This window comes from Moschus berezovskii, chromosome 17 (genome assembly GCF_049115385.1).
Source record: "Moschus berezovskii isolate FMDL1 chromosome 17, NW_MosBer_1.0, whole genome shotgun sequence".
NCBI lineage: Eukaryota > Metazoa > Chordata > Mammalia > Artiodactyla > Moschidae > Moschus > Moschus berezovskii.
Genome location: NC_142476.1, coordinates 19857760 through 19874302, shown reverse-complemented (window position 1 = coordinate 19874302; position 16543 = coordinate 19857760). Strand labels below are relative to the sequence as shown.

General features: G+C 46.1%; 1 protein-coding gene across 1 annotated transcript in view; it reads left to right on the top strand.

Moving 5' to 3' along the window:
* The first annotated feature begins 1887 nt into the window (after positions 1–1887).
* Positions 1888–16543, top strand: part of KCNH1 (potassium voltage-gated channel subfamily H member 1) — a 424393-nt gene continuing 409737 nt past the window's right edge. The window contains exon 1 of the mRNA XM_088845243.1: positions 1888–2072. Coding sequence (XP_088701369.1) covers positions 1994–2072 — 79 coding nt within the window. The 5' untranslated portion in view covers positions 1888–1993. The remainder of the gene's footprint in view (positions 2073–16543) is intronic.

The following is a 16543-nucleotide window of genomic DNA, read 5'->3' as shown; positions in this document are numbered from 1 at the left end:
CCCTAAACAATCACATTTGATCTTCAAGGCATCTCTGAGAGATTGCTGGGCAAGAATTAGTTCCTCTATTTGAGAGATGAATAAACTGAGAAGGTATCTACAAAATATTAGGATGCATCAGGATGGTTAACCTGGACAGCTGAGGTTGCAACAGCTAGTTTTTTGCCTCTTACATTCTTGTGTCAACTGTTGCTTGTCCCAGCATGGAACTGACTAGGAAACGATCAACTCATTCTTTTTGTGGGGCAGTTCTTTAGTCTCTGGTCATACACCCTCTGGGGATACACAGTGAAAAAACAGATAAAGCCCATGTGCAGGTAAAAATCTCCTAAAACAGTCTGAGCTCCTGCCCAGAAATCTTGAGTTGATGTAATTCTTCTTATACCAGGAGGCAGGTGTGAGGGCCAACACAGCATCCTGAACAGGGTGGCCTGTCCATCAAGTCAAGGCTGAGCTTTTTAAAAATTAATTTATTTTGTATTGAACTTTTAATTTTGTATTGGAATGTGTCTAGTTAACAATGTTGTGATGGTTCCGGGTGGACGGCTAAGGGCCTCAGCCATACATATTCATGTATCCATTCTCCCCCAAATTCCCCTCCCATTCGGCGCACCACATAACATCCATCAGAGTTCCCTGTGCTGTACAGTGGGTCCTTGTGGGTTGTCTATTTTAAATACAGCAGTGTGTGCCTGTCAAGGCTGCAGTTTTTGCGTTTTTATGTGCTAAGTCACTTAATAGTGTTCGACTCTTTGCGACCCCATGGACTGTAGCCCACCAGGCTCTTCTGTCCATAGGATTCTCTAGGCAAGAATACCGGAGTGAGTTGCCATGCCCTCCTCCAGGAGATCTTCCTGGCCAGGGGATCAAACCCATGTCTCCTGCATTGGCAGGCCAGTTCTTTACTACTAGCGCCACCTGGGAAGTCCTCTGCGGTTTTTAATTGATGTCAAATGTCTGCGGAAGCTGCCCACACCAACCCCAACCTCCAAGCATCTGCCCTCAGGGACAAGCCCCATCCCACCTGTTTAGATGTTTGTCAGACAGCTTGTTTGTTCCCTAATCTTACACACTGATCATAACAGGTTGTGATTCTGCTAACAAACAAACAGAAAACCTTTCTGTATATATACATGTATTTTCTTGGTCTTTGCTAAAATATTCACTGGATAAGAGTGGAAATGGAGACAGTCAGCCTGCAAACTTGTCAAATGTCTGGAGTGTGCGTTTTTGACTTTAGGTTATCTTTAAAAGCAACCCGACAGCTCTTCTGCAGTCCAACCAGTTAGTCACTCTGCAAGCCTGAGCCCTTAGGTACATCATTAATTAATGGTCAAACACTGGCTTCAGAATGCAGGCGGGGCAACTTTCACAAACGAGGCTAAGAGACCCTAGGGGGCCAGCAGAAAGGGGTTTCAAGAGTTTTAGAGGTCCCAAGGGTTCCGGCCTGGAACGGAGCACGGAAGGAGAGGTACAGTGTCACGTTCCTCCAAGACTCCCTGCGTCCTCGTTGGGAGTGAACCCGCCCAGAGACAGCAGCTCCAACGCCCCTCTCGCCACCCAACCCAAGGCGCGCCCCGAGCACGTTTCCCGGCGGTGCCCGGAGCGCGGCGCTGCCCGTCCGTCCAGCCTCGGCCGTCGCGGAGCTCGGCTTCCCGGCCGCTGCGGGAGCGCCCCGCTCGCTCTCCCGCAGGCCGGCGGGGGACACGCGCCCGGTAGGGGGCGCCGCGGGCCCGGTGGCGGCGGCTCCCCCCCGCCCACCCGGAGGCGGCTGCGGCGCGGCGAGCCCCGCGCGAGGACACAGCCAGGCGGGCCGCGGGGAGGCAGGCGCGAAGAGGGCGCGAGGCGGCAGCCGAGGGAGCCGCCGCCGCCCCTGCCCGCCCGGGTCCCCGCGGGGCGCATGGGGCGCGTCCAGCCGGGATCGCTCGCGGGCCCCGCGCCCAGCTTGCTGCTGCCGTGAGTCGCCGCGCCGGGACCCCGCGCTGCCGGGAGGATGACCATGGCTGGGGGCAGGAAGGGACTGGTGGCCCCGCAAAACACGTTTCTGGAGAACATCGTCCGGCGGTCCAATGGTAAGAGGTGCATTCGGATTTGACACCCCGGCTTTTTGTCCGTGCCTTTATTGCGGACGCCTCCCGCCGCTCGGCGCCAGCAGATGCAGCAGAACCCCGGGGCTTTGCTGGGAGCCGCGGCGCGGGGCTGGAAGGGTGGGTAGAATGGGGCGGGGTCTAATGGGTCCGCATCCCAAGAGGAGAGCTCTCCTGGGGTCGCTTTTGGGGGCCTTTCGCGCGCCTTCTCAGTCTCCTTTCCAGGGAGTGTGACAGCTGATGAGCAAAGTCCCGGGAAAAGTGATGGGAAGCTGGTCGCGGCAGGAACGGCAGCGCCTTCCCCATCGGTACTGCTCGCCCCTCCGTTAAGGCTCTCCGGGTTGTCTGGCCGCTGCCCACGGCGCCGCCTCCCCCAGGAGAGAGAGCCCCAGGAGAGACCTGCACCTCCGAGTCCCGGTCCCGAGGGATGGGAAAATGCGGCTGCTTCCACCTCCCACCCAGGCAGCTGAAAAGTCCGAGGGGTAGGGACGTGGGAACCTAGGGACGTGCTGCAGGCTGCCGGATTCCACCTCCTCACCCACCCACACCCTTTGAAGTTAAGGCTCATGAAGGGCAGAGTTTCCTGAACTCGAGTGCAAAGTGGAGGGGCGCAGGTACAAACCTGTCATCATTCCTCTCTTCCAAACCACAGCAGTGTTTTATAACTCTTGTTCCCCTGTACATTCTCAAACTCACCTAAACTGTAAATGTATCCACTGCTCGATAAACCAGAGCTCTAGCCCCTCTCTTTCCCAGTGGCATTAAGATGGCATGAGGTGGTGGGAAGTCCTAGGAGCAGGGATAGAATGCAATCATTTCAGACGCCTTTAGTACTCACAGCAGAGCTTCCAGGGTAAAGCGCTTACAGGGCAGTTGGAAGAGCTCAGCAGTTGGAAGATGCAGTGCACAGCCGTTCATCAAACAGGCTAAAATGACAGAGGACAAGCCTAGAGACCTTCTATACAGGCTCCTGGTCCCCTCTCCTTCCAGCGACAGATGAAGGAGGTGAAGAGCCAACTCAGGAAATGGGTTTTTAAAATGTGTAAATATCACTGTTGCCGAGCCTGAAGGAGATTGTGTTAAAACTCTGTACTTCTACTAGGATTTAGTTTGGGATTCAGAGGAAGGGCATGAAAGTGACTTATGCTACTAGAAAATACTCTTTATAATTAAAAGCAGATTTAAATTTATCTTCTAATAAATAACTTATCCACTAGGAAAGCAAATCATCATGGATTATTCAGGCACTTTTTAGAAACGTGCCTCTTGAAGAATTTCTGGTCAATCACCTTTCCTTTCAAAGTGAAAGTGAAAGTTGCTCAGTCCTGCCCGACTCTTTGCTACCCCGTGGTCTATACAGTCTATGGAATTCTCCAGGCCAGAATACTGGAGTGGGTATCCTTTCCCTTCTCCAGTGGATCTTCCCAACCCAGGGATCAAACCCAGGTCTCCCGCATTGCAGGCGGATTCTTTACCAGCTGAGCCACCAGGGAAGCCTTTTTCCTTTCAAGGGCTTCCTCAAACTAAGGTGGCTTTTGAACAGAGTCCCAGCCATTGTCTGAGGAGAGAAGGGAATGCTAATTACTCTGTGAACAGCCACAATGAATTCTTCTGCCATGAAAAAGCTGCAAGTGATCATGGCTCTTTAAGTAAAATTGCTGTTTAAGAGTTAATTTGCTGTGATTGCTGTTATTGGCCTGTTTGGGTTATCGAGGGAGTCGTGCTATTTGAGGATCTCATTGACAGTGACATCAACTTTCTCATAAGAATCAATGACAACTGCATTTTTTTGGTGAAGAGGTAGTGTCCTTTAAATATGAGGGAAAACTGTATCTAATGTATACCTCACCATGTTTTTGAGTGGAGAGAGCGGTAAGAGAATCTTAAAAGTGACAATCACAAGGTTCCTTAGGTTTATAGGAGGAAATGAAGAATCATGGAGCTAATAACCACAGTAAAATAACAAAAAAAGATACGAATTCTGGAGCTGACACAATTACAAAAACTCCTGGAACTGAGAAGGCAGGATACCTTCTGATTTAGTTGATCTTCTTGGAGCTTCCTCTCCTCTGTAAGCAGACATGGAATGTTAATAGAATAAGTAGCAGGCAACATTGTTAGCATTGGTGCTTTCATTTCAGCTCCAGTTCCAACAGCTTGACTTCAATTAACCAACCAACCAAAACAACATCAACAACAAAACCAAAACATCTTGGGAGGAGAGACGGATGAACATTTAAAATGATCTACTATTTCAAGGTTGTGAGATTTCAGTTTTTAGTGACCCCTGTTTTTGTATTTCCTGAGCCCAAACAGGAAAAACGATCTGGACTCTTGGAAGTATCACAGTATCTACAAGCATTATGTTATTTTACTGTGATGGAAAAAATCTATTTAAAATATTGATTGTCTCCTTCTAGAATCCACCAGCCCTTTTGGGGGGGGCATGAAAGTGTTTAAATAGCATTTACCTTAAAATAGCAGTGCTTTTTGATCATTTTCTTAGGTATTTTCTCCCAGTGGTCCTTTGCAGTATTATTGTTCCTCTTTTACAGATCAAAACACTGAGTCCCAGGAATGTTAAGTGACTTATTGGAAGTGGCAGGCAGACAGTGCCTGAGGCAGCTCTTCAGAAGGAATCATTCATCTTTCTTATAGCATCACTGTTTCTCCAGCCTTTGTGACTTAGCTTGTAGAACTGTTTTCATCATCCTTTAAAAAATCTCTCATTATATGCTAATGGGTAATAGAACTGGCTTTGTTCTGGGGCATTTGAATATCTGGTATCTGGAAAATCATAGAACTGAGACGGGCCTTAGATGCTTTGTCGTCTACCTCTCCTTCCCTAACACGGTATAAATGAAGAAATGAAAGCAAGTGAATTTTCTCAAAGATTTAAGGGCAGAACTGATGAGCCCCTAAGCCCTCTGACCCCAGTGTCATGCTTCTTATAGTGTACCTTGAAATGACCTTCCTTGTATTACCATTATTTTCTCTAGAGAAGCACAGTTTCCCAGTGGAGATTAAATAAAATGTTACAACAACAAGAACAGCATCCATTTTGGCTAACAGCCATGCTGCCACATCCAAGCAGAATCATAGGGCAAAGGACAAGCTAATTCTGTTTCAAGGAAGGGCAGTATTTTCACCTTTGTCAGTGGTTTAGTTGGAGTCGCAGGTGGGGGTAACAGCACTTGTCTGTGTGTCTTTTGTAAAGTATTAAGTCATTTTCCATGGAATATCACCTTTGATTCTCATGAACCAGCAAAGGAGGTGCAGTGTCTCCATTTTAGAAATTCAGGGATTAAGAATCTTCAGGTTAAGTCATTTACCTACATTTAGTTAGTAAGAGGCAGCTCAGGGACTAGTCAACAGTTGTTACTGGTTTGTTCATTCAACAGAGATTTATTGAGTATATTTATTGAACACTGGGGATATAGTAGAAAGCAGGAGATCCTCTTTACCTTTAGTAAGTTACATTCCAGTGAGTCTGGGTCCAAGGACCCTGCTCTAATTCCACAGTATTACCTGGCTGCAACTCTTATTTAGATCTGACATTTTATTTCTAAAAAAGTTTAAAAGATTCCTGGTCTTGGTGGGACTTAAATCTAGTTTAATTTTCTTTTCTATATCCTGAAACCATTTGAAAGAAATGACCTGTTTTTGTTTTTGCTTAGCTGTAAGTAGTCAGAGGGCATAATTAGCACCCCGGATTGGATTTGATTTTGATTATCATCATTTCAGATTCTTCTACTGACTTCGTGGCCACATAGGCAAAGCCAGCTTGTTTCTCTTGATATTCATGCTTGAAAAGTGTTGTTCCAGAATATTTTTTGATGGTTGCTTAAATCTGTAGCACTTACTGTCAGAATGCTCGCTGAAGCAAATAGATCTGTCTTAGGGAGGCTGTCAGATCTCAGTGCCAGGAAACTACAAAAATATTACCCTAAATGGTCCCATTCTAGGCAGAACATATGTTTTAGTGTTTGTAAACCTATATCAAACAATTGTAGGTGCCAGTTAAGAACCCATGCATGTTAGCAGGAGTGAAACGCGACACATTTGGGTACAGATTTATGTACATGTATAATTTACAGACTGCTAAATCAGCTGTGTTTTTGTACGGCGTTAAGTTTGTTCAGGTTGTCGATGTAGGTACTTAGCAAACAGGATGAGAGCCGTGGGTAATGTTGTGTCTCCTCAGAAAGTGTTGAGCCGTGGGAATGTTTATGAAACAGAAAACTGGTTAAGTCCATTACTGCTCTGAACGTGAAGTAGGTGGTAATCTGAATTATTACCAGTTCAACAGAATTGTTGTTTTTTATTCCCTCTTAATATGTTCGAAGATAATCCTCAACCTTGGCTCAGTTCGCTTTCTCTGAAACACTCACAGGTTTAATCATTGGCTGACAGTAGCTGGGAGATGGAGAGGACGGAGCCTCTGATTTAATGTAAGGCAACAAGTTTTCCAAACTCCCTGACTTTTATGAAATCCATATATTTTAATAATCTATCATAAAAGAATAGATGCCTTTGAGGAACATTGTGATAAATGGACTCTTTGGCTTCGTTCTTTCCAACACTAACTCTTCACTGATGACTGGACTCCATTTGGCAGTGGTTTCTTCAGCATTACTTTGGAGCTCCCTGCTTCTTCCCTGCCTCTTTTTGTTAGATAGTTAATGGCTTGTAAACAAACGTTTAAAATATACTTTAGTTATTTATTTAAAGAAGCCCTTTCATAAAGTGAGTGTCTGTGTTATACACTCAGGATCTTTGGACTATGGTCGGTGATGTTTTTCCTCTAAGTGGCTACACCTCTAACTGGTGAGAATCTGAAGTCTGAAGGGACACACGTTGCTATTCCTTTTCTAGTGTTCGAATCTTCTCCAGAGCGTTCCTTCCAGTGGTTCTGCAACCTATGCTTGGAGAGTTTCAAGATGGGACATTTACTTTCTTAGTAGAATGCTGTGTCTGAAGCAACTGTGAGCTGGTTTCTTCCCCTCCCTTCCCTCCTTCCTCTCCTCCTCCTTTCTTGTTATTGTCTTTGTCTGGTCTCACCAAAATCTGCCCTCTTATAGATACCATTCATTCCAAGTCTGCCCTGTAGAACTAAACAGACCTAACCCTCTCCTTTTTCCACCTGAAAACTGTTTTGGGAGTAGTTTACCAACAGTTTTCTTGCCTTAATCCCTCTCCCTTTTTTAAAAAAATTATTTATTTATTTTTGGTTGCACCAGCTCTCTGTAGTTGCACGTGGGCTTTCTCCAGTTGCAGCACGCGGGGGCTACGGCTGCGGTGTGTGGGCTTCTCATTGCAGCGGCTTCTCTTGTTGTGGAGCGCAGGCTCTGTGCACGCGGGCTCAGCAGCTGTGACTCACGGGCTGTAGTTGCTCTGTGGCATGTGGAATCTTCCTGGACAAGGGATTGAACCTGTGTCCCCTGCATTGGCAGGCAAATTCTCATCCACTGTACCACCAGGGAAGTTCCCCTCTTCTTTGTTTTTTTAAAAACTTTTTTTTTGTTTGTTTTAAAATAATAAAAATGCACATGAAATCACTTTGTGTAGATTAAGACATCTGTATAATGTTCTGTCACCACCTTAGTGAGATCTTGCCAGCACTCCAGGACTCCTGGGACCTTCCTGTTTCCATCTTCATTACTTCCCAAAGGGAGATATCTCCTGAGTTCATGGGGACCATAGTTTCTTCATATTCTGCCCCATAATCTCACTCGTCTTGCATTCCTGAACATTGTAGTTCCCCTTGTCTGTTTGGAGCTTTATATGCATGGATGCACAGCATGGATCCTTCATCAGCTGACGATCCCTCCCTGCTGTTGTTGCGTGTGCTTTCATCGTTCATTTTTCACTGCTTTATAGTACTTTATGGAATGACCACTCTATGCATTGTATTTATCCATTCTACTTTGATGGATATGTGTTGTCTTGCAAACTGGCCCCCTTAGAGGGAGGGCAAGGAGAGACGGAAGAAAGAGGCAGCCCACTCTAGACTGGTAGGCGGCACGTTTAATAAGTGAGGGAACTTACTGGGTTTGTCTTGGGCACTGCAGTGTGAGGAGATCTCCACACCCACCTGCCAGAACTTAAAGGTTAAAAAGAGGCCTTCACTGGATTCAGTCATATACTCACTCTGGTTCAGGGGTCCTGAACCTTTGGGATCTAATGCCTGATGATCTGAGGTGGAGCTGATGTAATAATAATTGAAATAAAGTGCACAATAAATGTAATATGCTTAAATCATTCTGAAACTATCCCCCCTCCATCCGTAGAAAAATCGTCTTCTATGAAATCGGTCCCTGATGCCGAAAAGGTTGGGGACCGCTGGTCTAGACGGTCTCAGCAACACCCTCCTTTCTGCTTGGGATGGCTCCTACTGTGGGAGCGGTGGGCAGAGTGTACATCCCGAGGACAGGGGGTGGTGGTGAGGAGCCTCTAATTGCTTGGGTCCAGAAGGAAATGGCAACCCACTCCAGTGTTCTTGCCTGGAGAATCCCAGGGATGGCGGAGCCTAGTGGGCTGCCGTCCATGGGGTCGCACAGAGTCGGACACGACTGAAGTGACTTAGCAGCAGCAGCAGCAGCTCATTAGTCAGCTAGCGGCCACGTCCTCTCATTGACCTCCTCCAACCACGTGTGAGTTGTTTGCAGATTTTTGCTGTTAATGCTGCTACAAATATTTTTCATGTCTTTTGGGCGTATATTGAGTGTGTACATAGGATGCCTGTGTTTAACTGTGGCAGATGCTGCCAAACAGTTTTCCAAAGGGCTTGTATCATTTTTCACTCCCTCCAGCAGTGTATGAGAGTTTTCAGCACTCCACAGCACACCCTTGTTGACACATGCTATTTTCTCCTTTAATAACAGCACTGCTCAAACAATCTAGTAACCAATAAAGCAGGGTCAGTCAGGGTCATGTTAATAGTGAGCACGTGATCAAAATGAAATGGAAACAAAACTTGCCCTTGTCCTTTGGGAGGCTTCACTATCTTCTTGTTGTTCAGTGATGTCTGACTCTTTGTGACCCCATGGACTGCAGCACGCCGGGCCTCCCTGTCCCTCACCATCTCCTGAAGCTCGCTTAAACTCATGTCCATCGAGTCGGTGATCCCATCCAACCATCTCATCCTCTGTCACCCTCTTCTCCTCCTGCCTTCAATCTTTCCCAGCATCAGAGTCTTTTCCAACGAGTCAGTTCTTTGCATCAGGTGGCCAAAGTATTGGCGCTTCAGCATCAGTCCTTCCAATGAATATTCAGGGTTGATTCCCTTTAGGATGGACTGGATGGATCTCCTTGCAGTCCAAGGGACGCTCAGGAGTCTCCTGTAACACCACAGTTCAAAGCATCAGTCCTTTGGTGCTCAGCCTTCTTTTTAATGTCCAGCTCTCACTCTCTACCCTGTGTTTAAATATTCCTGTAGTGTGAGCTCCCGCACCATGATGGAAAATGACATGAAAGACTCACATAGCTAGAATTGTGTGCAAAGGACACATGCAAGTGTGTGTGTGAGAGACACTCATTTTCTTAAATGGAAAAACTCTGGGGAGATATGTAAGAATTCAAGCTGGAAGTGAGAAGGGACTAGGAGGTGAATGACATGTTTATTTTAGTGAAAGAAATAAAGTGACTGAAGTGGGGGCAGTGATATCATGGAGGAATCAAAACTCAAAGACAAACTGAAAAGCTAAGACTAGCCTGCAGCTCAGTTTCACAGACATGGTGGACCTCCTTTGTGTGTGATGCTGTGCTTGAGCCCGGGACTTCCAAAATGAGTGTGATGTTTGTGATGCTGGGGCTCATTGCAGAGGGATGAAGACCAACGTGCATTGAAAACCTCAGTAAAGATTTAAAAGATGCTGTGCCGACTCAGTACTTACCACACATTTTTTCCATTATAAACATCTCACCCAAACTTATTCTTAGATTTTATAGCTCTTTCTTTTTCTGTGAGATTGGATATGGGATGACCAGGTCCCTTACGTCAATTTAAAGGGGACGATTACAGGATGTATGAAGCTTTGTTTTGATGTTGTGGAAGTTTTCTTCATAGCCTCTCCCTCCTCTGGGATGTCCCATTGCCCTGTCTTCTTTGGCACGTGGTCTCGGGTTGCTCACCCACTGCTGTGCGCTTCCAGCCTATCTTAGATGTTGGGATTTGTCTGATGCCCCGGCTGCTCTCTGTGCAAGTACAGTCTTGCTGACAGATTGCAGTCTGGCCAACTTTGATGTCTCCCTCAGTTCTCATGGTCTCTATTCTAACAGTCCTGTGTGGCTGCTGAGGAAAAAAACTACTTACAGCTCTTTTGATTGGGTATTAGAGAATTATGCCACTAGTCAGAATCTGCTTGCTTACTCATCCTAAGATTGTTCATTCTATCAATTAAAATGACAGCTCTTTCTATTAGTCTTATGTTGCATAAAACTGATGTTCTGAAATTGAGTTAATCTTGTCATTATTAATGTTAATTATTAATGAGAGTGCCTCAAGGCTCCCATTCCTCACAGCTTTTCAAATGGTCTTTGGTGACGTCAGTTCAGTTCAGTTCCTCAGTCGTGTCCTACTGTTTGCGACCCCGTGGACTACAGCACACCAGGCTTCCCTGTTCTTCACCAACTCCTGGAGCTTGCTCAAACTCATGTCTATTTGAGTCGATGATCCAACCATCCTATCCCTCTGTCATCCCCTTCTCCTCCTGCCTTCAATCCTTCCCGGTATCAGGGTCTTTTCCAGTGAGTCAGTTCTTTGAATCAGGTGACCAAAGTATTGGAACTTCAGCTTCAACATCAGTCCTTCCAATGAAGAGTCAGGACTGATCTCCTTTAGGATGGACTGGTTTGATCTCCTTGCAGTCCAAGGGACTCTCAAGAGTCTTCTCCAACACCACAGTTCAGGCACTTTTATAAAGAAGAGGAATGGCCTCTAGTTACTTCCTTCTTTCCTTACAGCAGTGATGTAGGCACCCGCCACCAGTGTTCTCAGAGTGCTGGAATCAGCATCTGAAAGATGATACTATTTGGGCAAATTTTATCAATATTTATCTACTGCTTAACTTCAGTTTCTATTAAGAGTGAATTTGGAAAACATATTTTAGACTAGAGCTTTATAACTGGCGAAGAAAATATATTTACTTCGTGGATTTTTATGTTTTGATTTTCTTTACTTTTGTTTCCTCTCAGCATTCCTGGGACCCAATTGATTAGCATCCTGTGCTGCAATCTTTGAGGTTGTGCTTTGAGCATCTGCAAGGGCCAGTGTACTGCTTTATCTTCTGTTGTGCTCAGTCGTGTTTGACTCTTTGCGACTCCAAGGACTGTAGCCACCAGGCTCCTCTGTCCATGGGATTTTCCAGGCAAGAATACTGGAGTGGGTTGCCATTTCCTACTCCAGGGGATCTTCCCAACCCAGCGATCACACCAGCGTCTGTTTCATCTCCTGCATTGGCAAGCAGCTTCTTTATCGCTGGGTCAGTCTTTTTTCTCCTGTAACCTGCTCTGCACCCTGGGAGGGTGACCTACATGGATTGTGTCTGTAGGCTCCCTTGCTTCCTGACTCCTGGCTGGCTTCGTACCACCATGAGATGGGGAAGGAGGCGGGGGAGATTGTAGTATTTATTCTCCTAGTTTCCTCCCTGCAAGGTCATCACTGTAGCCTATCTGCTTTACTTTGATCAAAGGTTACATCTGTGGCTCACTCTCTCTGGGTTTGGGTAAACCTTGCAATTTGCAAAGGTTACTAGTGCTGGGGGTCCTGCACTGTCCCTGAATTTCCCCCCATGGTGTGCTGGGGCAGGTGCAGCTGGCTGGTATCAGTACTCTCTCTCAAGATGTGGTTATGCTCATCTTTTCCGTATTCAGAGTTCGGGGAACTTGGTAGCTTGAACTCTGCCATGTGGGAATATTTACCCCTCTGCTGCTGCTGCTGCTTAGTCACTTCAGTCGTGTCCGACTCTGTGCGACCCCATAGACGTCAGCCCACCAGGCTCCCCCGCCCCTGGGATTCTCCAGGCAAGAACACTGGAGTGGGGTTGCCATTTCCTTCTCCAATGCATGAAGGTGAAAAGTGAAAGTGAAGTCGCTCAGTCATGTCCGACTCTTAGCGACCCCATGGACCCCAGCCTACCAGGCTCCTCCGTCCATGGGATTTTCCAGGCAAGAGTACTGGAGTGGGGTGCTATTGCCTTCTCCGATTTACCCCTCAGAAATTGTCAAATGATATAAATCAGAGCTTTTTCTTCTCGAGACAGTTGATTTACCATCTGACCCATGCTTTTCTTAATAGTTCCTTGATTAAACCCTTTTCTAATTACATGCTTAAATGTGTCATTATTTACCTGCCAGGACTCTGACCATAGAACCTGTTACTCATTCCCTGGACAAGTACCTTCTCAGTAGCCTGTTGTCCAGACCAGTATCAGTCATGGGCATGAACTTGGTGAGAAGGTATGAATTCAGGTTCTTCTCTTCAACAGAATGAAAAATACCTGTGTTCTGCCTGGGTGAAGGTAGCAGGCACTGTCCTTGCTTTTCAGCTCAACAAGTTGGTCACCTACAGGCTTGATGAGATATTTTCATGTTCTTTTTCCATCTTTTTTCACTTTTCAAATTCTCAGAATTCAAAAAACATTAGAAGCAAGCAAATACTTGTTAAAAGCATCAATTATAATCACTAATTATAACCATGACTTGTGCAAATTAAAAAACTTTGTCATATATGTCTGGCAGTGTGCCAAAGATTTCAGATGTATCATCCCCTCTGATCTCACTAAGACTATTCTGTGAGCATTCTCACTATTCCATTTTACTACTGCAGAAACTGAGGTTTAAAAAAGAGATTAAGTAAAATTGCCTTCATTAGTTTCTAGTGGTAGAACCTCTAGGAACTTGATAGGAATGCAAATTCTTGGGGCAAACCTTATTTCTGATGGCTCAGTGGTGAAGAATCTGCCTGTCAATGCAAGACACGTGGGTTTGATTCCTGGGTTGGAAGATCCCCTGGAGAAGGAAATGGCAACCCACTCCAGTGCTCTTGTCGGGAGAATCCCATGGACAGTGGAGCCTAGTGGGCTGCAGTCCAAGCAGTCACAAAGGGGTTGGACACGATTTAGCAATTATAACAACAGCCTTATATGTAGTGAATCAGAAACTCGGGGCATGGGGCCTCGTTATCCTGTTTTACTGAGTTCTCCAGGCACTTCTGATGGATGTTGCTGTTGGCAGACGACAGCTTCTGAGCCAGCCCCATGTGTTTCTTCACTTGAGAGGCAGAGGCGTGGCTGCCAGGGTGTATGGATGGAGGGTATGTGTCGGAGGGTGAGTGGACTTTTTCTCTATTGACTTTCTTTTGGTTTCAGTTTTTGCTCAAATCCCGTTTCTGCCTTCGACAGCAGTTAACAGTTCAGTGTCCTGCATCTCATTAGCCCCTTCCTTGTGCAAATCCCTTTGGAATTTTAAAATCATGGCTTCCTCTGCTGCATTTCACCCTCCACTTATCCTTCATCTTCCAGAAACTTAGCTCTTGCCTACTGGTGACCCTTCCCTTTGATGTTGTGGGAATATCCCTTAGAATTTTCTAGCCATCATTCAAGGATGAGGAAATAAATACATGTTCTTGATCTGCCACTTTGAAATGATAGCTGATAGTTTTTAAAGATGGAGGAGGTTCTAAATTCTAGTCATTCTTCTGTCAGCTAAAATTCCCCTTGATACTTTTCCCACCTGGTTAGGTCATTCAGGGGTTGTGCTCCTGCCTGACTTCATTCACTGTGCCACTTTTCTCTGTTATTCTTGTCAAATGATGAAGCTAAAGCAACTTAGTAATGACTTTGATGCCCTTTATCTAAGGGAAAACAATCCATGGACTGTGGGAGTGCAGGGCTCACCTGTGGTGCAAGAATATTCTTTCCAAGGGATTTGGGGCAGGAGCGAGGTTTTTCTTTTTTTAATAATTTTCTTTATTGGCTGTACTGGGTCTTCACTCGGAGGAGGGAATGGCAACCCACTCCGGTCTTCTTGCCTGAAAAATCCCATGGATAGAGGAGCCTGGTGGGCTACAGTCCCTGGATTCGCAGAGTCGGACACGGCTGAGTGACTGACACACTGGGTCTTCGTTGCTGTGCAGGCTTTTCTCTACTTGTGGTGTGCAGGCTTCTCATTGTAGTGGCGTTTCTTGTTGCTGAGCCCTCTAGGGCACCTGTGGGCTTTAGCAGTTGCGATTCTTGTGCTCAATAGTTGTAGCGAATGGGTTTAGCTGCTTTGCATGTGGGATCATCTCAGACCAGGGATGGAACCCATGTCTCCTGCACTGGCAAGTGGATTTTTTACCACTGAGCCACCAGGGAAGCCCAGGAGTGAATTTTATAGAGTGTTAGGAGAGGCATCTCAGACCCAGAGCATGTTTGGCCGGAGGGTTGGAGATATCCTTTTAAGGCTGGCTGGTCCTGTTTTCTGGGGTCAGGTGAGCCAGCTCTAGCCGAGTCGGAGAACTGTGACTGGTGTCATGGTGAGCTGTTTCCCTCACTGCAGGCTGACTTAGGCTGAGATCTGCGACCTGGCCCCTGGGGTGGCCCCTGTCCCTGCGTCCTGATACAGGAGTGAGCTTTGTCACTCTCTCCCAGATCTGTGACCTGGGCCCTGGGGTGGCCCTGTCCCCGCGTCCTGATACAGGATTGAGCTTTGTCAGTCTCTCCCAGCTTCTCACCTGTCTCCAGCAGTGCCTTCTCTTGGAATGTTCTGGTTTTCTTCTCTGTGTCTCCCTCTGGCCCTCAGTCTCTCTCTCCTGATTGAACTCCGAGGGCCCGGGCGCTCTCCTCCTCCCTGTCTGGATGTGGCTGTGGGTCCCTTGCTTGGGGCTGCCTGCTGTCCAGGTCCGGCTCACTCTGTGTTGGCTCCCCTCGCCCTCACCCCTGCTCCGTGCCCTCCGTTCCGCCCTCTCTGCTCTCCTTTCCCCATCTCTCCCGGCTCGGCTCTGTGAATTGCGCCTGCCGCTGAGTCTCTGCTGGCCGACTGTGTTGCTGCCAGCTGTCTTGACCAGTCTCCGCCGTCAGTCTCCATCTCCCCCTGTTGCTGTCCGCCTTTGTCTGTAGTCTCTGCCTCTGTTTGTCCATCTCTGCCCCTCTGTCTGTGCGTGTCCCCCCGTCGCGTTGCCTTCCATGTACCTGCCTGAGGTCCCCATTTCTCTCCCAGGACGGCCTTTCTCCGCCTACTCACCAGCATACGTGTGGTCAGCTCTGCCGACCTCTCAGCTTCAGCGCCTTAGTCTTTGTTCTGGAGGGAGAATCTGCTGGTCCAGCCCTGCCTGTGGGTTGTTCAGCCGCTTGTTCTCTGCTAGTCTAGTCTGCTGTGTCTGGGTCTTGGATGCAGAAGCAGGATTGTAGAGTCATGTGATATGAAAGCTAAGCAGGGAAGTTGAGCAGAGCTTTCCAGTGAACAGAAGTGTCCCCTGCACGCCCATCATGCCTGGGACAAAGTGGATACTCAGATATTTGTTATATTAAAGTTAGCTGCTCTGAGATTTCTTCCATTCACCCTGATGCTATACTCTGTCCACACTGAGCCATTTGCTTTGAAAGTAGTAAAATAACACAGGAGGCAAATGTAAAACCAACTCAAAAAATCTTTTTCTAAAATTAAAAAAAAATCTTTTTCTAAAATTAAAAAAAAATCTTTTTCTGTGCCATTCAATATTTTTATATTGCTTTGAGCCAGTTTTTTTTTTTTTTTAGTTCTGGAAATCAAATTTTTGTGTTACTCAGTGATGGTCTAGTTGTTTTGTTTCAAGTGCATATATTATGTTCAGATGTGCATTAAGAAATTATTATGACTATAAAAATGAGAATAAAGCACCCAACTGATTAACTTATTGCACCACTTTTTAAGCAGTTGATCACAAAGATAAATATTTCTTAGCAGTAATTCAACATCTCATTGACCTCTTCTTTATTAAGTAAAAAATATCATTGAGTAATGAAAAAGTCTGTTTCTGAAACTATTTCATGTATACCCTCATTCATTTCCATCCTGCTTGTGAAAGGGATTCATATATTTTTATTGTTTTAAAACCCTTTAATTTGATGCTGAGTGAAGATGGAAGTCAGGCTTTGGAAACCATCTGCTTAGGCATAACCATCCAGTCAATGGTGTCTGAGTTTGCTTTTGAAATTGATATCTCTTTCCCCATTGTAATTTACTGACTTAATCAAAATGTATTACTGTAGGGTATTAAAACCAGTGACAAAACAAACAACTATTGAATCTCTTAGGAGTCTGGTTTGTATAGTGCAAAGATTGGGCCCTTGACAATTTAGAAGAGTCATTTTCATGGAATTTTATTGCTGAGAAACTGCCATACAGACACAAAATGATTTTGCTGATATTAAGGCTTTAGCTGTGCCATCCTGGCTCTGCTTCCTCGCGTCCCTTCCTCTCCTTTCTCCTAAATA